This window comes from Myotis nattereri, assembly GCF_964212035.1.
Source record: "Myotis nattereri genome assembly, chromosome: 14".
Taxonomy (NCBI): domain Eukaryota; kingdom Metazoa; phylum Chordata; class Mammalia; order Chiroptera; family Vespertilionidae; genus Myotis; species Myotis nattereri.
This window is the reverse complement of record NC_138089.1, coordinates 43,721,364-43,747,334: the sequence shown is the minus strand read 5'-3', so window position 1 is coordinate 43,747,334 and position 25,971 is coordinate 43,721,364. Positions and strand designations below refer to the sequence as shown.

Below are 25,971 nucleotides of genomic sequence, written 5' to 3'. Positions count from 1 at the left end.
TATGCATATTCATAGCATCACAATATCATTTTTAAAGTGTCTGCTTGGGAGAAGGGGTGAAAATTTTCCTTTCACTTTCTTGTTAGCTATGTGATCTTGAACAAGTCAGTTTACCTGTCTGTGCATCTGTCCCATCACTTGATAAACAGAGATAATGCTCCCTAATTTGCAGTAGTTTTATAACAATTAAATGAAATAATGTGTGCAAAGTGTCTGGTGTACACACTCAATGCATGGCAGCTGTTGAGTGAGAAGAAAAGGAAAGGAGAGAAAAGGAAATTGGAAACAGTCCAGCAGGCAAGTTGGGATTGGCAGAATGCCAAAAATGACAGTTACTCAAAGTTGTTGTACATAAATGGCTGGAAGTCATAAAATAGCTGAAGAGAAATATCATCTTCTATTATGTTTGAAACTAATAATGGAATGCTTTGCTCCTCTATATCAAACTCTATATAATATTCATTGTCTTTCAATTCTAGGCCCAGAAACTCTAGAAGAAATTTTTATTTTTAACCCACCGTCTACATTGGGTAAAAGAAGTCTTAAAAAAAATAAATTCGACAAATAAATATATAGAGTAATTGCTATGTGCCCAGAATTATTGTGGATGCTGGAGACAGAGCAATGAACAAAATAGGGGTGTGTGGGGGAATCCTGTCCTTATAGTGGTTATAATCTAGTGGAAGATAAATAGGCAATAAATAATATTTTAAAAGTAAATTATGTGGTATATTAGAAGGTGAAAAACTCTATGGAGTGAAAGTAGGAAAGGGGGAATGATTTTAAATAGGTGGTTAGTTAAATATTACTGAAAAGGTAACATTTGAGCAAACATTTGAAAAAGATGGAGATAAGATCTTTAACAATATCTGGAGGAAGAGCTTTTCAGAGAGAGCGTGTTGAAAGGCCCTGAGGCAGGAGCGAGCTGGTGTGTTTGAGGAACAGCAAGGAGGTGAAGACAGGAGTGGAGTGAATAGGAAGAACAGCAGGAGATAAAATCAGGGGTCATGAGGGACTTCGGTTTTTATCCAGAGTGTTTTAGGAAACCATGGCAGGGTTTGGGCGAAGGGGTGAAACGAACTGATATGTAATTCGACCAGTGGAGCCATGTGATATAATTTATGTTTTACAAGGATCACCTTTGGCTATGTGTTGAGAATAAAATATTGAGGACAGAGGTGAAAGCGGTAAGACCAAGCTCTTATAGTCCAGGAGAGAAAATGCTCCCTAATTTGCAGGAGAGAGGTGATAGAAATAATGGAGGTGAGAAGAGTGTTTTGAGTCTGAATCATTTAGAATCATCGTTCACAGTCAGGAAGACAGAGGGTAGAACAAGATTGTTGGGAATGTTTTAGGGGGCCCAGGAAGGTTTATAACCTAGTTTTGGACATGTCAAGTTTAAGATGACCATTAGTGTAGATAGTAATAGATACAAGGAGAACTTGGTGAAAGAGCCAGGTCTGCACTCTGCCACCATCGTGCAGTTCACAAGTCCCCGGTGCTACATGTGCCAGGGCTGCCAGACTAGTCACATGGCAAACTAGGCAGAGCAAAACTATGCACCCACAGAGTTCCCAGAAAGAACTATCTCTCATTTCCTCCCATGCCCACCATATTTTCCTCTTTGGAAAAAAAATTCATTATTTAAACAAAAACTTGCCAGTCACAAAAGGCCACATCCTGTACAATTCTATTTATGTGAAATGTCCAGAATAGGCTAATCTATAGAGACAGAAAGTAGATTACTGGTTGGTTGGGGGAGAGGAGGGAATCTTAACTAAAGAATATGGAGTTTCTTCCTGAGATGAGGAAAATGTTCTAAAATCCACTATGGTGGTGATTGCATATATCTGTGAATATACTAGGATCCACTGAAGTATACACTTCAGATAGGTAAATTGTACGGTATAGGAATCATAGCTTAAAGCTGTCCTAAAAGCTTAATTACTTATTTGTATAGAATAGATGAATATCGAGGGCTTACTAATGAAAATAAACCAAATCATTTAGACCTATGACTGAATTCTTTTGCATTTAACTTTAAATAGAAGAGCTTACTTCAAATGCTGAGAACTTTTTGACATAAGTTAAAAAAAACAAAAAACTTCTAGTCTCTAATATGGAAACTAACTTCTAGGAGTTAAGTTTCTTTTTTGAAGGAAAATAAGAAAAAAAGCCCAATTCCCATTTTGTAGTGCTTTGTTGTGGAAAACTTGGACTCAAAGCTGCTATTAATTCTACTTTTCAAAGCTAGGTCCTCTCAAACAAATCAAAACAAATGTTCCCAGGAGTCTTAAGGTGATAAGTTCCTCTTTTGTCAAAGAGACATTTGCCGTTAAGAACAAATTCATTTCTGCTTTTGTCAGCTTCGTGGCTGAGCACTAATGGTGTCCTCATTTTCACTTTTACATTAACTTTTTTGCTCTAAGCTTAGGGAAGCTCACCCCTTTCCATACCATCGTTGAAATGTGCCACTTGTTTCTCTTTTAAAACATGCTGGCACTTTTTTACCTCATGTTCCTGGTGAGCTAAGTGAGTCCTCAATCGTTCATCTTGGCCACTTTGTCTCTGTGTAGGAAGAGTCCCAAGATCACATAGTCCTGCCTTTCAGTATCGGAAAATAAATTGAGGATGACTGATTGCTCACCCTTTATTTTTTTAATATACTTTTTCTATTTTTATTGATTTTAGAGAGAGAAGAATGGAGAGGGAGAGAGAAACATGGATGTAAGAGAGAATTTACCTCCCATACACACCCCGATCAGGTATCAAACCACAGCCTGGGCATGTGCCCTGACCAGGAATCGAACCACCAACCTTTCAGTACAGAGGACAACGCTCAACCAACTGAGCCATACCAGCCAGGTCCCACCCTCTATTTTTGATGGATATACATGGGGGAGTTATTGGATATACTTTGAACAGCATGGGACTTTGCAGTCAGACCATGAAGGAAGCATCAGGGGGCCAAGTTAGATTTTCGGCCAGTGGTTCTGTGACCTTTTCATATCTCAAAATAAGGAGGGGTTCTTTCCAACTCTAACATCTAGAAAGGTATTGAACTTCTGAGAAGCAAACAGCTGGGGTCCAAGAGTCAGTAGGACCTGGTTAGAATTCTGGATTTACTACTTACTAGTAACCTAGTTCTAATTCTTTAGCCCCTCTATGCCTCAGTTAGATCCTGTCAAAAAAAAAAAAAGAAGAATCATATCTACTGCCTAGGTACAGCCTGCAAGTTACTGATCACAGGGCTTGTGATGGACTAAGAGTTATTAGTATTTATGATAATGATGCATCTATACACAACTCAACACAAGCAAAAGAGATGACCCTGCACACACTTTTAGTCTAGCTGGGGAGCAAAGCATACGTGAGATTATTAGCCATCTAGTGTAGGAAGCAACCATCCAGGAAAGGGTTAGACAGCAAACACAAGAACTCGAGGTTCAGGCAGCTCAGTTCAGGGCCGGGGCTATTGGTTGGGAGAAAACGTAAACTGAAGCTCTTCTTGTTTGTTTGTTTCTTTCTTTCCTCCCCTCTGGCTCTCCCAAGTTTATTTTGGTATTGAAACCAGGCCCACCCAGGGGAGCTAACCGAGCAACAGACCCTTCAGCCTTTCCTGTCTCCCAGCCTCAGACAGACAGGACCCTCCCACCCCGTTGGCTCTCAGGCGTCGCCCGCCTTGCTGGGTGCCCTTTTTAAGTTTCTCATCTTCCCCCAAATGATTTCTAGGCCCCAGTCTTGGTGCCTAGTCCTGCTTCCTAGCATGACGTCTTTCTCCTTCTTTTCAACCCCCTCTCTGCTCTGTTCAAAGGAACACCTCTCCAATGCTGTGGTTAATAAATTAATACAAAGAGAGGGTTTTGACTTACTGCACCAATTCAATGTCAGAAAGCTATAGAAGGGTCCTTTGAGCGGTCAGTTTCTTGTCAGTGCACTCGCTGGCTTACAAATTTTGCTCTGGGTTGAAGGTGCCAAACCACATAACTGAGCTCCCAACTGCAGAGTTCCATGAACTGAGCTAGCAGAAGCTGAGTACCCAACGGCTCAATGTTGGCCTTGGCTATAACTCTTAAGGCTTCATCATGATTGTGGGAAATGCTCCATGTGTGTATACCAACATGCATTCACTTGCTTGGTTAGTGTCACGTATTACATAATTCATGGCATGTAAACTGGGGAAAGTGCTTCACTCTTGGGGCTAGTTAAGAATATCCCAAAATATGCCGAAACCGGTTTGGCTCAGTGGATAGAGCGTCGGCCTGTGGACTGAAGGGTCCCAGGTTCGATTCTGGTCAAGGGCATGTACCTGGGTTGCGGGCACATCCCCAGTAGGAGATGTGCAGGAGGCAGCTGATCGATGCTCCTCTCTCATCAATGTTTCTAACTCTCTATCTCTCTCACTTCCTCTCTGTAAAAAATCAATAAAATATATTAAAAAAAAAGAATATCCCAAAATAAAAGAAACTGGAGTGATCCACTATTTAGATCAGGGGTCAGCAAACCGCAGTCTGAGAGCCAGACCTAACCCATAAGTACAGTTTTATTGGGCTCACTGATTCATTGTTTATGGCTGCTTTCACATGACACAGCATGGTGGAGTCATTGCAAAGGAGATGATTTGGCCCCAAAAGCCTGAAATAATTTACTATCTGATCCTGTTCAGGTAAAATTTGCCAACCCTGATTCAGATGTAGAGACACCACCTATGATAGGTCCATTGAGTATAGCCATATAAATTATCTAGTTTTCTTTTTTCCAGTGAAGCATGTATTTTTTAGAGATCTTATAAAACTCCATTTCATTTTTAAATTAAAACGTAAAATATCAACAGAATAATATTGATAAGCTAAGGGGTCTCTCTGTGAAGGTTGAGGTCATCCAGGAACGTTTAAGACTGGGAAGAGTAGCATCTAATCTGACCTCATCATTTCATAAGTTGAAGAACCTGGGAACTAATGGATGTGCCCAGAGTCTCATGACAGAGTTATGGCTGTCATGGCCCATAACCCAGGCTCCTAACTTCCTGCCCAGGGCTTTTGCCAACTCTGTTAACAATGCCAGTGAGCAGGGCCGATTGGTGCTACTATGAATTCAGATGATCAGCCTCAAATCAGCCATCAACATTGCCCGGAGGTCCTACTAAGAGTCTCTGTTCAGCCTGGCCGATGTGGCTCAGTGGTTGAGCATCAACCTATGGACCAGGAGGTCATGGTTCGATTCTGACCAAGGGCACATGCCCAGGTTACAGGCTCAATCCCTAGTGTGGGGCGTGCAGGAAGTAGTTGATTACTGATTCTCTCATCATTGTTGTTTCTATATATCTCTCTCTCTCTCTCTTCCTTCCTCTCTGAAATCAATTTTTAAAAAATGTTTTTAAAAGAGTCTCTGTTCAACATACTCTTCCACCATCTGTAATGACTGTTTCAGACTTCTTAATCTTCCAGGATCTCTAACACTCCCTTGTCCTCCCTTATTCTCATCAGATAACCTCACCTTCTGCTTTAGAGAAATTGAAACCTATCCCACAGAAACCAGTTGTCCTGACACCAAACTCGTGAACCCACCTATATCAGTACCCATCCTCCCTTCCTCCCTTCCTCCCTTCCTCCCTTCCTCCCTTCCTCCCTTCCTCCCTTCCTCCCTTCCAATAGGAGAGTTGTTCCTTCTCTGGATGGATGGAAACCCTTCCCAGGAATTTGTTTTTCAATGCCAATTTCTCTCTCTCTCTCTCTCTCTCTCTCTCTCTCTCTCTCTCTCTCTCACACACACACACACACACACACACACACACACACACTGCATCCTTCTCATCAGTTTTTAAGCTTGTTCACATCCCTTATATTTTTTAAGCCACTTACCCACACACCTTCTGAAGCTAACTCCTACCTATTTCTTCTCTCATTCACAGCCGAACTTCCCTAAAGCACCATCAATTCGCACCATCTCTGTGTCCTCATCTCCCAATTTTCTTCAGTCTAATCTGGCTTCAGGTGCCCTCTCACCAACCAGATAACACTTGCTAAAGTTGCTGATGATCTTCATGTTGTTAAGTGCAGTGACCATTTTCCAGACCTCTCATACCATTCAATACCACTGACCACTCTCTCTCTCTTGACATGATACTCTTCCCTTGGATTCCAAGACATACAGCACTCCAGGACTTCTTTGTACCTCACAGGCTCTCCTGCTAGCTCACCTGCTGATCTGATTCCTCCATTAGCTTACTTTTTCCTCCTGGCTTTTCAATGTTAGATTTCCCCAAATGTTGATTATACGGACTTCTCTTGGTTGATTTGTAATCCTTAAGCAATCTCATCCATGTCAAGTTCCACCTCCAGTTACCATTTCTCTATATGCAAATGAAGACTTCCTCTAACTCTTTCAGCACACAGTGATTTTTTTTGAAAGGCAAATCTAATCATTTCCACTTGATTTAAGAGTTTTCAACTTAGGATACATATAAAACCGTGTCTATGGTCTAAAAGCTCCTGCCTGGCTAGCCTCCTCTCTGCCTCCGCAGCCCCATCTCATCCCCAGCTCCCTACTCTCACTCCTCCACCTGCACCAGCCCTTTATCACTGCTTATTATGGGCCAGGATCCCCGCCCCCTCCTCCCGCCCCTGCACTCCTCCCCCCCGCCCCCCCCCCTCCCCGGCCGCTGCTCCAGAATGAGCCTTGCACATTCTATCTTTATGCTTAGGGTTGTCCTTCTCTCCCTTTCCACCTGGGCAACTCCTACTCATTCTTTGTCTAGGAATCTCATCCTGTCTTCTACAAAGACTTCTTTGACTTAAGTCAAATCCTGCTTTTTAGCCTTTCCCTTATAACACTTAGCTATAATTTTACATTAAATTGAATAATTCACTTGATAAATATCTGTTCTCTCCCAAAAGGCACTAAGCTCTATAAGAATAGATACTGTGTATTATTTTTGTTTTATGTTGTGTACCTAGCAATGGTTGATCAGTAGTCAGCACTCAATACATATTTCATGAAAGAATAGATGGAAAGAGGAAGGGAGAGAGGAGGGAAGATAAGGAGAGTGAGTGAATAGATGGAGGGACAGTTATGATGTATTTGATCTAAGGTATTATACTTCAGCATAGCTACTAGACTGATGGGATGAATATTGTGCAGATTTTCCATTAACTAAGAGCAAGGGAAACATAAGCATTTGACAACAGTGGGGTTGTTGAGGTTGGCACCTTGGTGGACAGCTCCATGCCGCTTTTATACTCTTCCCAGGGACATTCTATTTCTATGGGAATATAATAACAATAACAAGTATAGTGTGTGTTTCTTAACTACCACAAATATTACTGAAATGCAAACTTGTGGCTTCTGATTCATACATGTGCTAGAGAGGAAACTCCAAGCTGTCACAGGGTCATAAATAGCTCTGCATTCTTCCTCACCGTGATTCTACATGACTAATGTCATTAGCCAACCACAGAAACTAAGCCATTGGTCACAGGGGAATAAAAATGCTGTATGTTCTGGTTGTGTTTGACACAAAACCTCTGTTTGGGCAAATATGCATGCCAAGGATCCCTAGGATAAACTACTTTATAGCATCCAATCAGGTCCAAAGAATTGAGCTGTTAAACACACATATATCTACACCCTCTAGCAATCAACTGAATCCAAAGTACTGAGCCTTTTACTAAATGCCTATGAGGTGAGGCCATTTGTGTTGACTCCTACACATTTAAGTGCAATCATCTTCAACAGTTATCTTAGTAGGAAATGTATTTATTTTAGTAATACTGCCCTTTCTGTAAATATTTGCAACTCCTCTTTGGGACAACCTTCAAGGCCAAGAGTATATTATTATTATTAAACCCATCCTCAGCCTTTTGAGGGTAAATCTGATTTTTAGAAAAACCCAATGTTTTGAAGAATCAAACCTGGTGAATTAATCAGGGATCAAGCCGAACATTTGGTCCAAATAATATTTAAGTCCAAAAGATACAGGTTTTCTTATGTAGAAAAAAAAATAGAAAGAAAGGTTCTACAGAGACAACTGGTTTTCAGTGAAGAGTTCCATAAACGTTTGAAGAAATGGAAAACATGCATAGCTTCATCAGATGATAGGGCTTACAAATTCCAATGTGTTTGTTTTAAAACTCAATCTCATTTCTTTAGAGATTTGAACTGGCCGCCCCACAGGCCAGCCTTGGCCAGCAAGATATGTTTTATTTGGCCAACATGGTGGTTTTATTTAAAAATTGAGTCAGGATTCAAACATCAGAAGATTTCAAGTGCATGTTTGGATTTCTGGTATTCTCTGGAAAATCTGAAGATCTAGCTAAACTGTTCCCACAACCCACGTGACAGTCCTCTCCTGGAACAGTATACCTGTTGCCTTCTTTACAAAGGAAACAGGCCTGCGCCCCTGGCTGCCATTATTGACCGCCCTGACCTCACATTTATAGCCGCACTCCCTCTCCCCTTTGCTCTTTGTTGTCCTGTGTGGCATGTATTGCTTTAATAGCCTGTACCATCTCCCTCTAGACCAGGGGTGGGCAAACTTTCTGACTCGAGGGCCACAATGGGTTCTTAAACTGGACCAGAGGGCCGGAACAAAAGCATGGATGGAGTGTTTGTGTGAACTAATATAAATTCAAAGTAAACATCATTACATAAAAGGGTACGGTCTTTTTTTTCAATAGTTTTATTCATTTCAAATGGGCCGGATCCGGCCCGCGGGCCGTAGTTTGCCCACGGCTGGTTCTTGTGTCTTCCTTAAGGAGAACGCTATTCCCAGCTCCTCACTTGTGTCACAGCAATATAGGCATAAGCATGTGTAGGCTGGAATCAGGGCCGTAGTTTGCCCACAGCTGCTCTAGACCAGTGGTTCTCAACCTTCTGGCCCTTTAAATACAGTTCCTCATGTTGTGACCCAACCATAAAATTATTTTCGTTGCTACTTCATAACTGCAATGCTGCTACTGTTATGAATCGTAATGTAAATATCTGATATGCAGGATGGTCTTAGGCGACCCCTGTGAAAGGGTTGTTCGACCGCCAAAGGGGTCACGACCCACAGGTTGAGAACCGCTGCTCTAGACTGAAAGCTCATGAGGGCAGGGATTTTGTCCTGTGTTTATTCACTGCTCTGTCCCCTGTGTTGATTCACTGCTCTGCCTCGTGGGTAGCTGGCAGTGAGGTACACCTGTTGAATGAATGAAAGTCTAGTCCCCATGGGCAGTGGAGTTAATAAGCCTTGTTCGCTAGAGTCATACTCAGGAGAAGAAAAGACCAATTTTCACCTTCTTATAAGTCAAGAACGTTTTCTAGCCTCTCTACACTTCATTTTCTTTGCTGTATTACTTCGTTGATGCCACTATCACAATGTGTTTGCATTTAGTCTTCAAATCAATTTTGTAAAGTGCTCTTTGTCTCTGAATTTTCCCTCAAATTTTTCCACCTTTATATGCAATATTTCGCTTCATCTCATTATATCCATTTCAGCCCCTTCTGGCAGATGCTCACTCATGTGGGGGACATGAAGAAGACAGGGATGTAAGAAGCACTTCTCTCTTCTCACCTTTCAGTCGCCCTCTTACGCCTCCTATTGGCAGAATCAAATAGAAAGCCTCTGGCCTGGGACTCCAGGAAAGAAAAGAGCTTGCAAAGGTCCCAACCTCAGCATCACGGAGCCGAGAACAGAAGGGCGGACTTGGAGCTGAAGGGCAATAGGTGGCAATCTGGCACTCAGCTTTTGGTGGTTTGTAAGTGACAGCCAGCCAGCTTTTTTCCATTGTCCTATTCTAAAACTTTCCTTTGAACAACTACTGACGTCCTAAATTTCCAAATATATCTCTTGGCTTTTCAAGAAAAACACCTTCCCTTTATTAAGAAAGTATTCATTGGTAATCCCTTTATTATCAACTTTTCTGGCAGCATCAAAATGGGATTGAGCCTGGTAGCATGTGAGGAGTCAGGACTCAAGGGCAATTCATTTTCACACACTCCTACCCAGCTGGTACACTTGTGGGGCTTATTCTCATGAACTCAACTGTAAAAATGATGGGAATACTATCCTCAATCAAATGGATCAGGGATTATTAATAGAACTTCTCATTTCCGGAACAACCAGGTAACCTTTATCTAACTCAGGAAATGTCTCATCTCTAATAGGAAGTGTTTGTGTCTTACTAATAGGTGTGAGAGGATTTCAGACTCATCCAAAGTGAACCTTTCAAATAATTTGTGTCAACCAGACCAAACCTTGTGTTCTATACATTAAAACTTCAGCTGCCTGATATTCTTAGCTAGTTGATAAGAAATATTAATAGCCCTGGCCAGTGTGACTCAGTTGGTTGGGTGTTGTCCTGTGCACCAAAAGGTTGGTGGTTTGATTCCTGGTCAGGGCACATGTCCGGGTTGCAGGCTTAATCCCCAGTAGGAGGCATTCAGGAGACAGTTGGTTGATGTTTCACTCTTGCATTGGGGTTTCTCTCTCTCTGTCCCACACCCTTCATCTCTTTCTCTAAAGGTCAATAAAAATAAAAATACAATTTTATGAAAGGGCCAGTCTTTATCCTGACCATCTAACTTAAATTTAGTGCATAATAAATTAAAAGAAATATTAATAGCCTAGGTTTCTTTTTAGTTCTAGTTTTAACACTCTGTATGATGCTTCAAGTTGAAGTGTGCATTTATAAAAGTTTTATTGAGACATCATTTACATAAAGTTCACCTATTGAAGTGTACAATTCAGTGGATTTAGTTTATTTACAGAGTGACACAGCTATCACCATAATCTCATTTTAGGACATTTTTATCACCCCAAAAAGAACCCTTATACTCATTAGCAGTCACCCCTGTCCCTGCACATACCCCCTCCTGCCCTCACCCCTACTGCCCAGCCCTCGATAACCACTAATTCACTTTGTGATTATCACATAAGAGTGATTTTTTTAATCTAGACATTGCCTGGCAATCCCATCTCTTGATTTATAATTAGAAAAAAAAAATGATCAGTATCCTCTCAAAATCTGTTATTTTTGAGAAAATGTATGTTCTTCATGCATCACTGAGCTTTCCCTCCTCCATTCAGTTGTATCTTTCACCACCACCTACGAGGTGACCATCGTTAGTCATTTAACAAGTATTTATTAAGGTCCCCTGTGTACCACACATGGGTTGAGAATTTGCAGTAGTCAGTGAGCAAACCAAAGGCCCCTGATCTCAAGGAGCTGCTCTCCTAGCAGAGAGAGAGACGAAATAATATGCAACAACAACAAAACCAGAACTAAACTGTGCAGTGGGTTCAAAGATGCTGCATACTGTGGGGACAAGAAAGGGTGGAGCTGGATAAGGGGCCTTAGGAAGGCCAGTGCACAGCGGCTGGCAGGCCCGGACGGACAGGGATGGTGAAGGTGGGCATCCCCAAGAAGTTAAGGTTTGCAAGTCTCATGAGGAGAGGGAGTGACCTGAGCAGTGTCTGCAGGATGGGCATTTCTTGGACACTAGCACTGCAAAGACCCTCTGCTGGGGGCACAGATGACATGTTAGAGGAATAGCAAGGAGGTTGAAGCTGAAATGGGGTGAAAAGCAGGAGATCACGACAGAGAAGCCAGTGGGGCAGATCATAGAAGCCACGGCGAGGTTTTGAGCTGCAACTGCCGTGCACTAAATTATATTCTCAGGGGACCATTCTGACCGACATGAGAGAAGAGATCAGAAGGGAGCCAGACCAGAATAGGGAGGCAGCCCGGATATCATCTTAGAGGCCACTTTAGGGCAGTGGTTCTCAACCTTGGCAGCATATCCGAATCACCTGGGCAGCTTTACAAAACTGAGGCCTGAGCTACAAAACACTAATTGGTTTGGGTGCAGCCTGGGCACTGAGACTTTGGGAAGCTGCCCAGGCGATTTGTATGTGCAGCTCAGGTTGACCATGAGAGTTTTAGGAGCACTCGGCAGTCCCACCTGTTTGACTTTGCAGCTGGGAAACAAAAACCTCAGCTGGCCCGGTCTGCCCATTGGCAAAGCTTATTGGCAAGGCTGTTTTGAGGCAACCAGATATCTCACTGCCACGGCAAGGCCAGAATGGGCACTGCAGACAGTGTTCCAACCGGGATGGGGCTGGATGGAGCCCACCTGGACCTCCATACACACCTTGAGGAATCCGCTCCCATTCTTTGGCTTGGATCCAAACTTCAGCCTCTGAATGGGAGAGCCAAGCTTTCTCCCTACACCGGACAGGGCGGAATAAAAGTATAAAGCTGGAAGTGGGTACGTGATTCGTTCAAACAATAATTTTTTGAGGATTATAGTTACAGTGTGCCAAGCATTGTTTGAGGATCTACTGATAAAATGCTAAGCTCTAACGGTCCTTGCCCAAGCGAAATGGCTCCAAGTGAATGCCGTATAATATTTCAAAATGTGTTATTTGTGGGAAGGCTTTAAATAAACGAAAGGGAGGGGCACCCTTCAGTTGCATATCTGAGCTGTTGGCATTTCTAATTCAGAGGGATGAATAGACCATCATTGTGTTGCACGGGCACAAGTACAGCAGAAAAAAAGATGCTTGGAGCCGTGAGCCAAACATGAATCAGCAATCTCGTTCTATTGTCCAGAAAATAATTATGATGCTGGAAGTAGGCTGCAAAAAATGTTCAGGGTGATGAAATAAGGAATATGAGTTTTGGTAAATAAGTTCAAACCAGGGAAAATATCAATAACATAGTTCTAATACCTACACACAAAAATAATCATCATCGTGTAGAAAAGCCCTTTCCCCCAGCAGGAAACAGACACCAGCTAAAACATTGCATCTTGTTTTTGGTTTCCTGGGGTCAAAGGAATGTAAAAAAAACTCAGAGGATTTACAAAAAGCTGATTTGTAAATATGAAAAATTCAACCCATGAGAAGGGAAATGGTTTAGATGCAGCGTTGGTAACGCAGGGGGAGTGTTTATCCACACAAGCTGCCCCAGCTTCAGTAACTAACAAATGTGTCCTGAGTACCTGCTCTACTCTGATCACTGGGCCAGCTGGTGGGGAGAGGAAAGGAGCGGTCCCCACCTTTGGAAGACCTTCTCATCGATGCAATGAGCAGGGAAGTGCAGAGATACTATAAATCACTAGTTGTCGACCCCCGGCATGCATCAGGGTCATACCGGAGGGCTTGTTAGAACACAGACCGCTGCGCCCCACCCACAGAGCTTCTGATTCAGTGGGTCTGAGCTGAGCCTGAGCATCTCTCTTTCCAAAAAGAGTTCCCAGGTGATGCTGATGTTACTGACCTGGGGACCTCCCTCCTCTAAGAAAATAAAAACATAAGGCAGGAGAGGAGGGTGAGTGTGAGTTGAGTACAGAAGTTCCACTGACAAGGTGCAAGGGACCTGCTGGTACTGTGAAGATGCCACTTTTTAAATGTGTTCTCCAATGTGTAGCTAATGGTTTTTAATTAGCAATGTACTTTGGATAAACCACACTAGCTGTGATTTTGCTACTACCCAAGGAAGAGGCAGGGGAAGAAACTTTTCTGCAGGCCTGTAGAACTCAAACAGAACATAAGACAGCAGTGAATCCAACCAATGAGCGTGCATGTGGACTCATAGCAGCGGGTAAGAGAGTAGCAAGGGGTGACCTATCCCCACACTCGTGCTCATTCTGAAGAGCTTCTTTCATGAGTAGAAGTTCTCAATAGGATCAGCAGGGAGGCCTTTTCGAGGTACACATGCCTGAGCCCAGCCCTAGAGATGGGGAGCAAGTCTCCTCTGCTGATTCTGCCGTGAACCCCTCCTGTGAATTAAGTACCACTTTTTCTACAGCCTCCATGACTGTGGCCCAAACCTATGTTAGCAGAGTGCAAATCCAACCTCTTTGAAAATGTAAAACTTCTGTATATATTGTGTTGCATTGTCATTTATTACTGGAGGACTTGAGTATCTCAAATTCAAGGGTGCCCACTTAAATGCAAATGGCCTCTGTTCACCAACAGAGCCTGGTGCCTTGGCATCACCTTTTCACTGGTAATGTTCTAGACAGGGATGACTATGCCTTGGAAAGAAGTATGGATGCCAGCCCAGCAACAGGTGTAGCTGACCAACATGGCACCTAAGTTCCTCGAAAACAGTGCTTCTCAACCTTCTGGCCCTTTAAATACAGTTCCTCATGTTGTGACCCAACCATAAAATTATTTTCGTTGCTACTTCATAACTGTAATTTTGCTACTGTTATGAATCGTAATGTAAATATCTTATATGCAGGATGGTCTTAGGCGACCTCTGTGAGAGGGTCATTCGACCGCCAAAGGGGCCGCGACCCACAGGTTGAGAACGGCTGCTCTAACATGTTCCCCCATGGCTTAGGCTATAGCTCCTAACATGTGATTCCTGGAGAGTATAGATAGTCAGATCACCTGGGAACTTGTTATAAATACAGAAACTCGCTAGGGGACTGTCTAGGGCGGGGGGGTGGACACATATGTAATACCCTTTGTATTACTTTAAGCAATAAAAAAATAAATAAATAAAAATAAAATAAATACAGAAACTCAGACTCACCCACCCACCCCCACCTGCAAACTGGCTAAATCAGAATTTCTGGGGGTGGAGCCTAGCAATCTGATTTAACAAGACTTAACAGGTGCTTGCCCAAGTTTGAGAACAGAACAGGATGGAAAAGCAGGCAAGCTGTCATTTATAGATCTACTCACTTAAGTATTCTGGCATATTAAACATTTCATGCTTATTTGTCAGATTTTCACCTAAGATAATAGTATCAGGCCAACTTCTTGACTACCTTTGGGCAATCCTATAATTCCCAGTGCTAATGGGACTTATTGCATCCCCCTCCTTAGATGGTGCAAGGGCTGGGTTCTTTTACTTTTTAGAGACCTTATCGCAACCTCCCCAAATGATAGGAGCTCATGAGGAAATTCTGAATGATGGTCAAGTATTATTTATTCCAAAGACTAGCTTATATCCTGCAAAGCTTCTCTGTGTCTCATTCTCTTATTCTCCAAAATAGTAAGGCCGGCTGACTCACTTAGCTGTATGAAGCTAAAAGGTAAAATTATATGGGCATGGTCTCACAAAGAGTAAGGGGGGAAATTGATATTAGTGGGAGCTCTCTTCATCCCCACCAGTTGCTGGTCGAAGTAGGTTTCTTGAAATGTCATGAGAAAAAGAATTTTCTGAGACTTGCACAGGAGAATGAGTGGCATTTATTTGCAAGGAGTTAAATCCCTGGTTTCCAAGGTCTCCTTTCCCTTCATCCCACCAGCTGTGTCTTTGGAAGGGCTAGAATTAAAGGTGTTGCCCAGAGTTTCCATTCCTTGTTGGGGCACAGTCCAATCCAGCATCAGGCTAGCTTAGTTCGTGTTTCCAGCTGCTCCATCAGTCCGCTGCATGTGGGGGTCCACATGACTATGGAGGGAACATGAGCGAATGCAAAAGAGCCACAAGAACCAGGAAAGACAAGAGCTCCTTTGTCTGGGGGAATTATGTATTCTCAAATTTTCATGGACTTGCAGGGGTCTCAACCCTTCTAATCAGTTACCTTTGTTTCCAGGTTCAACTGACAGGCACCTGCCCTATATCACCCTGACTCATTGCACCTATCTTACCCTTTGTCCAGTCCCTTCCTCCAGTGATCTGCAGGAGTGGATCGGTGGTTCCCTGGGTGTAAAGTTGCAGCTTCCTGGTGAAGCTGCCCAAATGGCCATGCTTATAATGTCTGATCTTCCCTTTGCTCATTTCCTATTATTAATAACTACTAATTACAATGGTACCAAAATACGATCATGTAAACCACACCTTTGAACTTTTCACTGATTTCCCAAACTCTTATAGCCATAGTGCCCAAACTCTGTACCAAGGCACCCTGGGAGTGTCACAGCAAACCCATAGGAATGTGTTTAAATTTTGAGGGAAACACATAACTGTCAGACACCACACAAACACGATTAGGCTATTTGGACCTAATTCATTAATAAATACAATATTTAAGTATTTCCTTTGACTGTGAAAGAAAATTACTGAAATACTGAGGGTGACATGGATTGAGAAAGTTGGGAATGTCAGTATTCTAGAATCACTGACACCAGGAGGAAGTATATATTTTAACTGTACACTTTCTGGTCATAATCATGTAGAGCCAGAACATTTAAGGAAATATATATATATTCTAAATTTAACTTAAATGTCAGGGAGAAAACTATAAGAAAATTGTAAATACATGAATCTTTTACAGGCTTCTTCTTTTTTTCTTAACCTTCATACCTAGATCTACTCAGCCAAACTCCCTAATTCATCCCTTAACTATGGTTCCTTTGATTAAAAAAATAATAATAATATCCTAAATTCTCATTTGGTGTCCCATCCCTTTATCACCTAAACACAGTGGGTTAATTCTTAAAAACTTGGGTTAATAATTGCTCTGGTGCATTCCTGAAAATCACCCTTAAAGCAGATTATTGAAAGACTAAATCTAGTCTGTGTGTGTGCTGTAGTATGTACATAACACCTCACAGGGAACCATAGAAATTTGCCAATAAACTTAGCCAAAGGAACCTTCTTCAAACAGTGTCGAACAAGAAGCCAATGACCGGAAAATGGAGACCGTGTAAAGTTTATGAAGTATATTTCTGTAGGGACTCTCTGCACTGTAGTCTCCCTCCCCCGCCCACTACTTGGCATTAAAGTAATAACCAATTATAACTATATTTACCAGAAGAATTTCATTTCATCTTCAAGGAATTTTAGGGGCAAAGCAGTCTTCCCAACACCTTTTAGGAAGATTCTTCTTTTTATCCCAGAATTGAAAATCTGCAATGAGCTCACTGCGGATTCTAAAGGCAGCAAAGCATTAGCTCAGTCTGGAGGAGGTAGCATCCTGAGATGTAGATAGCTCTTTCAAGTGACCAGGTGCTAGAGTCTTTTCTCATGAAGCTGTCCAGGGTTGGGGGCAAGAGTGGGTTCTTTGTTGTTGTCTTATTCATCAGCAAACACTTTTGAGAAGTCAGTAATAAGTTATTTGCTTTACTCCTAATGTTTTATTTTCACATTCTTGTTTGTTTGTTTTTTTCATGCACGTGTTTCAGTGAGTCATCTAACCACAATTATATATTCAGGCATCTGGTGGTTCTGTGTAACACCCTCATTCCTCCAGAGTTATTTAACTCCCCGGACATGATGAATGTGTTTCTATCCCCTTTGAAACACACATAGACACACACACACACACACACACACACACACACACACACACACACACACATACCATACCACACCACACCACACCACACCACACCACACCACACACACTTTTATTTTCTTTGGCACAGGAAAGCTACCCTACTCTCCACCAGGTGTCAGTAGAGTCAGTTTTAACTACTTGCTTTGACCAGCAGGGCATCTGTTAAGTTGTTTCTAAGGCACCCATCTGCTTCCTCTAAAGAGACTAGCTCCCATTTCTTTTCTTTTTTCAAACAGATTTTTATTGATTTCAGAGAGGAATGGAGAGAGAGAGACAGAAACATCAATGATGAGAGAAAATCATAAATTGCCTGCCTCCTGCACACCAGACCCTGGGGGTCGAGCCAGCAACCCAGGCATGTGCCCTTGACCGGAATCGAAACCAGGACACTTAAGTCTGCAGGCCGATTCTATTCACTGAGCCAAACCAGCTAGGGCTAGTTACCATTTCTTAGAAACATTCGGATGATAGTCCACCTGTAGAGAAAAGGTAGCTACAAGGGACATACACAGAGCAGTCACTCAGTCTGATTCTTTTACCGTTGGTCTCATAAAAGTTTTACTGGTTGGTTTTTTCTTGACTTTTCCGTCACTGTGTTATGTGGCTAGAAATTGTTCCAAGTTTTACTCAGTGTGCCAATAACTTAGATGTGGCAGCAGATTGCTTTATGTTCACAGGGGCTTTTGTGTTTGTTTTAAAGCCCACTCTGGCCCCAAGAGCCCCCCTCCCACTGCTGACCTAGTCCTCAAAGCAGAAACAGGAACTTACTCAGGCTGCAGCCCCAGAACCCTGCACACGAGGATGGAAGAATGCTATGTGTCAAGTGCACCTATCCTATTTAATTCATGCATTCCCCTGTGTAGTGAATGGCCTTATACATATTGATAGCTTGGGAATGCAACCCATGGCTCTTAACATCCCTTGTGTCATTCTGTTGGTCAGTGGCTGGGCCCACACTCTTTCCATGCCATGGTGACTGCCTGAATAGAGAAGGAAAAAGAGAAGGGGAGAGGGAGAGAAAGGGATAATGATGTGGCATGGACATGGGTTATGATAAAGAGTCGAAATGAGCTCCATCATGAAGTTGTTGAGCTTGAAGTAAAAGGGGTGGGTGGGGTAGGAGTAAAGATTAATCATTTTGCAATGATTAAGAACAAAATAATCAGCCACAGCAAATTAAGCTCAATTTCAACCACAGATCCTGGTTGTATTGTCTCACTCCCTCAAGGCAAAACACAGTGACTACCGAAAATCTGAAACGCAAATTATAGCTTTGCCATTCGATAGTCATTTGCTAATGTCTTTTATGTGGGACCCTAGTTTCCCATCATCCCCGACAGAGGAATTCCGACCATGCCTTCTGCTCTAGGAGGGGGTCCACTAGGACTAACACTGAGCCACAGCACAAGGCAGAGCTCCTTCCATGTTTATTAACTCAGTCATAGGTTCCTTTTTAACCAGCCTCATCCGTCTAATTGTGCTGGCTTTAAAAAAATTGTTCTTATTTTTTATACTACACCCAAAAAGGGTTAGTTTTACCAGTGGAAAAGGTGGATTATAGCGTGGTATGATTTGAGTATACCTTATCTCTTTTCTCTGAGTTCTCAAAGTTATTGCCATCATCAGAAATTCAACCATTATATACTAGAGTCCTGGTGCATGAATTTATGCACAGGTGGGGTCCCTCGGCCTGGCCAGTGATCAGAGCTGATCAGGGAGTCTCACCCAGTCCTGATCGGGGTTGGCCAGCCAGGGGGGAGGGATTGCGGGAGGTTGGCTGTGGGAGCTCACTCACGACCAGGGGGCAGCTCCTGCCTACCCCCTGGTGGTCAGTGCATGTCATAGCGACCAGTCGACCAGTCATTCTTTCAACTAGTTGGAACAGTCGCTTAGGCTAATATATATATAGATTCACTTCCTTGGATGTTAGATTTACTATTAAAATGCAAAAACCGCAGGCAAGGAAAACTCCACTGCATTAAGGATGCTATAAAATTGGGTGCACATTCATCTGCATGCCCAATCTTCCTTGCCCCTCAAAACAAATTTAAATGAGCATGAAAAGTAACCTTCAAAAGGGGGAAATTAAAAAAAAACACAAAACAACAACAACATAAAATTCAGTCTTAGAAGAGGAGAATGGCAGTGGGGAGGGGAGCAATTCCACCTCCATTTTATCTTGGTGTAGTGATGGGTCTAGGCCAGTGGTCAGCAAACTGCGGCCCCTTGAGTGTGGCTCTTCCACAAAATACCACGTGCGGGCACACACGTACAGTGCGATTGATACTTCGTGGCCACACTCAAGGGGCCAAAGAGCCACATGTGGCTAGCGAGCCACAGTTTGCTGACCACTGGTCTAGGCAGTCGGCTTCTGTGCTGCTATGAGTCTTTAAACCACCTCAGGACCCTTCGAAGTGGAGGCCAGATCATAGCTCCAATTTCCCATCCTTAGGGATGATTAAGGCTGGTCAGGAGATGAGGAGATCATAATAACAGTAACTATAATAATGAAGAAATATTCCGCCGAAACCGGTTTGGCTCAGTAGATAGAGCGTCGGCCTACGGACTGAAAGGTCCCAGGTTCGATTCCGGTCGAGGGCATGTACCTGGGTTGCGGGCACATCCCCAGTAGGAGATGTGCAGGAGGCAGCTGATCGATGTTTCTCTCTCATCGATGTTTCTAACTCTCTATCTCTCTCCCTTCCTCTCTGTAAAAAATCAATAAAATATATTTAAAAAAAAATAATGAAGAAATATTCCAATAACTACTTTTAAATTTACAAAGCATTTTCAAATTCCCTTGGTCCCCATGGTAACCTAAAGGGTGGGAACTGTGATTTCACTTTACAGATGAGGATCAGGGAATAAAACAACCTGTTCATGTTCAAGACAGCCAAACTACTGAGCCTAGACTCCAAACCACCTGGAATGACTCCAGTCCAGTCTCTCCTCCATGTCTGGGATTGAACTTGTTCTTAAAAATGTTTCCCCAATGTCAGGGTGAAAGGTTTGATGGGAAGAGGTGTTTCCCTTTGAGAGGGAGGGGATGGAAAGGAAACTCTAGGCGGGAAAGAGGTGATTTTCAAAGTGAGGGCAAGAGGCACCCAGCAGAGTTCCACAACCCCTTTGCTCTCCTAGCGTGGGTGTGGCCCACTGAAAGGACAGCCATTTGCCTTCACCAGCTGCATTTCCAGATGCCAGAGGCAGAGCAGTGGCGATGGCCCAGCGGGGACAGGGTGCAGTGTTTCACTTTCATTATGTACGGATTATCTAAGCAATGACTCAGTAGGTCCATATGGAGAGTTTTTTAAAGGGGTCATTTTTACAGTTGACCCTCCCATGTTGTAGTTTCTGTGGGGAAAATGGAAACACACAGGGATGACGGGCATGCCATCAGGGCGAGTGCACTGGAGCTTTACCAGACAGAGTTGTGGTGTTCTCTGTGGGCCTTGTCGATCTAGCTTTTTGACCTTGAACATGAAGTCAGAAAAACAGCAAGGATTCCACGCAGAGGTGCCCCCAGAGGGTTAGCCTCCTCCACACGCTGGCAGAGTGATCTTTCTCAAATAGGGTCATGCCCTTAGGACCTTCCATGGCCCCCCGTTTCCCACAGGATCAAGTCCAACTTTGATAGCAAACCCTTCAAGACTCTACCATGGGGCCCGAAACAACATGTGCAACTTCATTCTTTGCCGGTGCCTGCTCCCTCCCCACCCCAGATCATATATCCTGTGCCAAGCTGCTGTCCTTTTTGTGAGCCACACCTTTCATTCCGGAGGCAGGCTCAGCCCTGAGTGTCTCAGCACTGCCCCTTGGCCCATGGCATCGTGGCTTGTATTTTTAACTGCTCCTTGCCAATAGTTCTGCCTTTTCAGCCAGTTTGTAAAATGGATTGTAAATCCCTTGAGGACTGAGAGCCTGTGGTCTTAACCTATTTGCATCCTGGGTGTTTATTCCGGTATTAAATGCTCACAGCACATTCATCACTGTCTTCGTATTTCCTCCTCCTATAAGTCACTTGAACCCCTCCCCCTCTGCTCACCACCTCCACTGCCACCACTGGCCACCTTCGTCTCTTCCCACCCTCCTCCCCCCTGCTGTGTCCCCCTCGCTGGTCTGCTTTCACTCAGGAGCTGCGGGGAAGCTTTACAAACTTAAATTGATCATATTACTCCCTTGCTTGAAAGCTACATGATTTAAAGGATTTCCCGTTTTTCTACACAAGGCTCATTCTTCCAGAGTAGCCCATGTGCCTCAGGAGTGTCCGGGTGAGAATAGAGCATTAAATCACGACAGGGGGGAGGCCTGCTGAAAAGAAAAGCCTTTGGGTCCAGGGTCACCTCTACTGGGAAGCCTCTCCAGATTACCCCAGGTAGAAATGGCCTCTGCTTCCTCTGTGTCCCTGTCTTCTCTGACGAGACACTTAAGGGAAAACATATATACACTTTTGCATCTGTTTTTTAGTGTGGTTCTCTCCCTCTCTTAGATTGGAAGCCCCTGGTAGACAGGCTGGAGTGCTATCTTTGGATAAAGCCAAGGCTGAACATAGTAGGCTCTTAATTGAGGCCTCTCCACTGACCAACCAAATAAATGGCTCATGTAAAAGGCATATTCTCCATTTCAGGAGCACTTGCCTAGGAGCCTAAACTGAATGTCATTCTCCTGGTCAGTCATTGATGCTGAAATGTTCAAGCTGTTAAAGGACCATCAACTTTGAAGGGCCCTCACTGGATCTAGCCAAAGACTTCCCGGCCTGTTCTATCCAGTGACATGCAGACCTGTGCCTCACCCTTCCTGGACAGAGTTCATTGCCAAGTTCATTGACAGTCTTTCATCAGCATAGTCCCTCTCCCCCTGCTAACACATTGCACCAACCCTCCTCCCCACTGACCTACTCAGTGAGGCTCTTTGCTGTATTTGTTGCCTTTCCTGGCAAATAAAACAGCTCAGCTTTCTTTAGTATTAAGCTCTTGGGATTTTGTTTTCTCCCTTGACCCCATGACTGGCTGGTGAGCCCCAGGCCCCAGCCATGGCTCTGGAGGGCACCTTCTCTGCCACACTGTGTGTTACAGGACCCCATGCAATGGGCCCTAGACACCTGCCTACTTTAAAATTACATTTTAAAACTCTAGAACTCATTTTAGGGAAAATAGCACTAAATTTACTAAGTACTAAAGTACTATAGGAATAGTCATATACTACTAATTCTATAGTAATGGTAGTAATAGAATAAGAGTAATACTAATCTATTAGTAATGCTATGGTAATGGTAATAGTATAGTCATACTAAAGTACTAGAATACTAAATATAAGATTTTCTTTCCCTGTTCCTGGATTCTTTCTGCTTCACATGTAATTCCTTCCACCCATCACCTAGCCCAGTGGTGGGCAAACTGCAGCTTGCAAGCCACATGCGGCTCTTTGGCCCCTTGAGTGTGGCTCTTCCGAAGCCTTAGGAGTAGCCTAATTAAGTTAATAACAATGTACCTACCTGTATAGTTTAAATTTAAAAAAATTTGGCTCTCAAAAGAAATTTCAGTCATTGTACTGTTGATATTTGGCTCTGTTGACTAATGAGTTTGCCGACCACTGACCTAGCCCCTATGCTTCAACTTCCCCAGTTCGGACTTGAGAGTAACAAATTGCTGATTAACACATGTGGTATTGTTTGGAACAAAAAAGTTATGGAAAATGCAGGTTATAACCTGTGGTGTTTTTTTCTTGTCTTTTTCTTTGTAGGAGATGTCAGTGAAAAAAGGGGTCCAGAATGATTACTAACCTATGACTCCCAACAGTATGACAGGTATCTGTGCTTTTTAATTTTTCTTGATGTGTCTCCGTTTCTGTTCCACTTAATTGAGAACCTAAGGTGTCTAGAAGACCAACCTGAGAGTCTTAGCAACAATAATTTCCAAACCAACAAGTGTTATGAAATGCAAGTGCATCCCAGGAATACATCTCTACAAATATGCTCTCATCTTCAGAAACTATGAGATGTGTCATCACCACAGACATGATGGGGAGGAAATGAGAACTCACTGTCAAAGGCTAGTTTTTAGCCATCCTAGGATCACTCTCATCACTGAGTACATTCACTCTTTTTTTTTTATTATTGATTTTTTACAGAGAGGAAGGGAGAGAGATAGAGAGCTAGAAACATTGATGAGAGAGAAACATTGATCAGCCGCCTCCTGCACATCCCCCACTGGAGATATGCCCACAACCCAGGTACATGCCCTTGACCGGAATCGAACCTGGGTCCCTTCAGTCCGCAGGCCGACGCTCCATCCACTGAGCCAAACCGGTTTCGGCATTACATTCACTCTTTACATTCACTCAGATCAATGTAATAAATAGCTCTTCACACTTACAGACCAGAGTCCAGGCATCTTCCCCAGAGTGGGCTGTCTATTCCATTCAGCAGTAGAATCAGAATGGAATATGATTCAACCACATAAGATAAAGTGAGCTAGAAACTCTTAGCAAGGGACAGAGGAACAACAATATGACCCTGAGGGACATAAGATTGCAAAAGCAGGAATTATTTGTGCAACACATAGCGTAGGGTTTGCAAACCCAAAGCCCCAGGGACCAGGCAGATATGCCAAGGCCTGACACAGATTGGGTGTATAAACAAAACTCTTCCCTCTGAAGAGAAGCCAGTCCTCCACTCTAGGCAATCACTGACAAGCGGAGATGAAGCCCTGTGTGTCCAGAGATGTTGACTTTTCAAAAGTTAAAATCCAGGTTTTAAATAAAATACCCCCAATTGTAAATGTAAGCAATAAATGTATAAAAATATTAAAAACTCATGGGCCCATCAAAATGTCTGCTGACTGGAATCAACCGTGGACTGTCAGTTTACAACCTCTGCATCCAACTTGCAGCCCAGCACCAGGCCATGGCTGTCCTTTCGGTTACTATGATAGGAGGGCAGTACCCATAGACTTCTGTGTGTCAGGGGTACACCCTCACTTTTGATAATCTATTTATGTCACCTCCCCACCCAGTGACAAACTAAATGGACAGGACAATTCTTCCCAGAATTCATGCCCCAGTAGCACTGAGAAGTTGAAGCAACCGAAAGTTGCTGCTCAGCTTCTGGAAGTTTACAAGCCTTATGCAATGACCATTACATTATATCTCCCAGCATCACTGCCCTGCCTCTACCCATCTACACTTGTGTTCCTGGTGCAACAAGATAGAATGTCAGAATGCTTCACACCCATATGAAGTGAGGGTCTCAGAATCACCTTCTCGCCTCATTTCTCATAAACAGCCATCACAATGTACCCACTCCCATTTCTATTCCATTGACAACCTGGCCAATCCTCTTCCCCACTTAAATTTCACACTTTCTATGTCATAAACCAGCTCATTCAGTGGGAAATTTGTGTAGATCAAGCTTAGCTAAGCCTCCATGTGTTTGCTGCTCTGAGTGGGAATCTCAACCAGGAGTGGTGGCCTAAGTCTTTGCAGCCACAGGCATGTGTGAGCACACAGGCGCCGAGAGCAGTACTGAAAACCAAGGGAAAGGGCCCCTCTGATCAAGGAGAGTGTGGGATCAAGTTCGACACATGGTGGCTCTCTACTCCTTGATAATCTGCCCCCTCCCCTGAAAAAGCCTCCAAAGATATGATCTCAAAGAACGCACCCTCCTAAGACATGAACATAGTAAAACTTGGTGTAAAAGTGGGTGATCCAATGGTTTTTGCTTGCTTTGAGGTTGGTTCTAGATAGAGTGTGGTACTGAACATCTATCCTAGATTCTTATAGAGCAGGGGTCGGCAACTTTTTTTTAAGGGCCAGATAGTAAATATCTCTGGCTTTACACACTTGGCCATTCTGCCATTGTAGCATGGAAAGCCGTGGACTATGTATAAACAAATGGGCTTGTCTGTGTCTCAATAAAACTTTACTTACAAAGCAGGTAGCAAACCAGCTTTGGCCCAAGGATTAGAGTTTGCTGACCCCTGTTCTAGAGTCCAAGATAGTCCAGAACATCTGACTGTTGAGCAGAACCTCCAGGACCAAGCCAGCTGATCTCCAGGACTGAGCTAGACTCTGGGCCGGCTCCAGAACAATTCTGGACGAAGCCCGCTTTCAGCCAGTCTTGTGGAAGCCGAATGCTTTCCTTGCAGGCTGAGTTGAAACCCACCTGCCTCCCAGTGAGCTTTTGCTTTCCCTCTTTGCTTCTTAGAGTAGAAACTAACAGTAGTTCTATTTTCAAGAGGAATCTACTCCATACTCACATATGCCCAGTATGTTAATGGATTCAGCTGAGAAAATTATCACTTCAGACTCCTTTGTTTGTAGAGGAAGTAAAAAATGTGCCTCTTCTCTCTCTTTTGCTGTGGTCTTGTACTACATGTTTATTTTTAAAACCTAAAGGGAGACCATAATAGAGTTGTAACGTGTCGCAACTAAGCCCTTGCTTTAGGAGCATAATTTAAAGGGCAAATATGCATAATTTCTTCTTTGAAAAACGTAATAGGTAATATTATTGTTATGCAGTATAGAAAACCAATTAACCTTTAAGAAAAGAAAACCATTATTTTACATGAAGAGGAGTAAGAACATTGAATCTCTTTTCCTAAAACTAAGAAGACCAGCATTTTTGAATAAAAAAGCCACCTCAGACACGCTGCTTATTAAAGTTATATTTTGTATAAACTCAAATGGAAAATTATTTTCTGGGGTTACTTAATATCAGCTATGATGGAATTAGATCATGCCAAAATTTTCTTA

The 25,971-nt window shown here is 43.1% G+C and overlaps 1 protein-coding gene across 4 annotated transcripts in view; it reads left to right on the top strand.

Moving 5' to 3' along the window:
• Positions 1 to 25,971, top strand: part of THRB (thyroid hormone receptor beta) — a gene marked incomplete at its 5' end in the record, with an annotated part of 280,575 nt that overhangs the window by 183,532 nt on the left and 71,072 nt on the right. For all 4 annotated transcript variants that reach the window (XM_081105803.1, XM_081105802.1, XM_081105804.1 and 1 more), the window contains one exon: positions 22,963 to 23,026. In XM_081105803.1, coding sequence (XP_080961929.1) covers positions 23,005 to 23,026 — 22 coding nt within the window. The remainder of the gene's footprint in view (positions 1 to 22,962; positions 23,027 to 25,971) is intronic.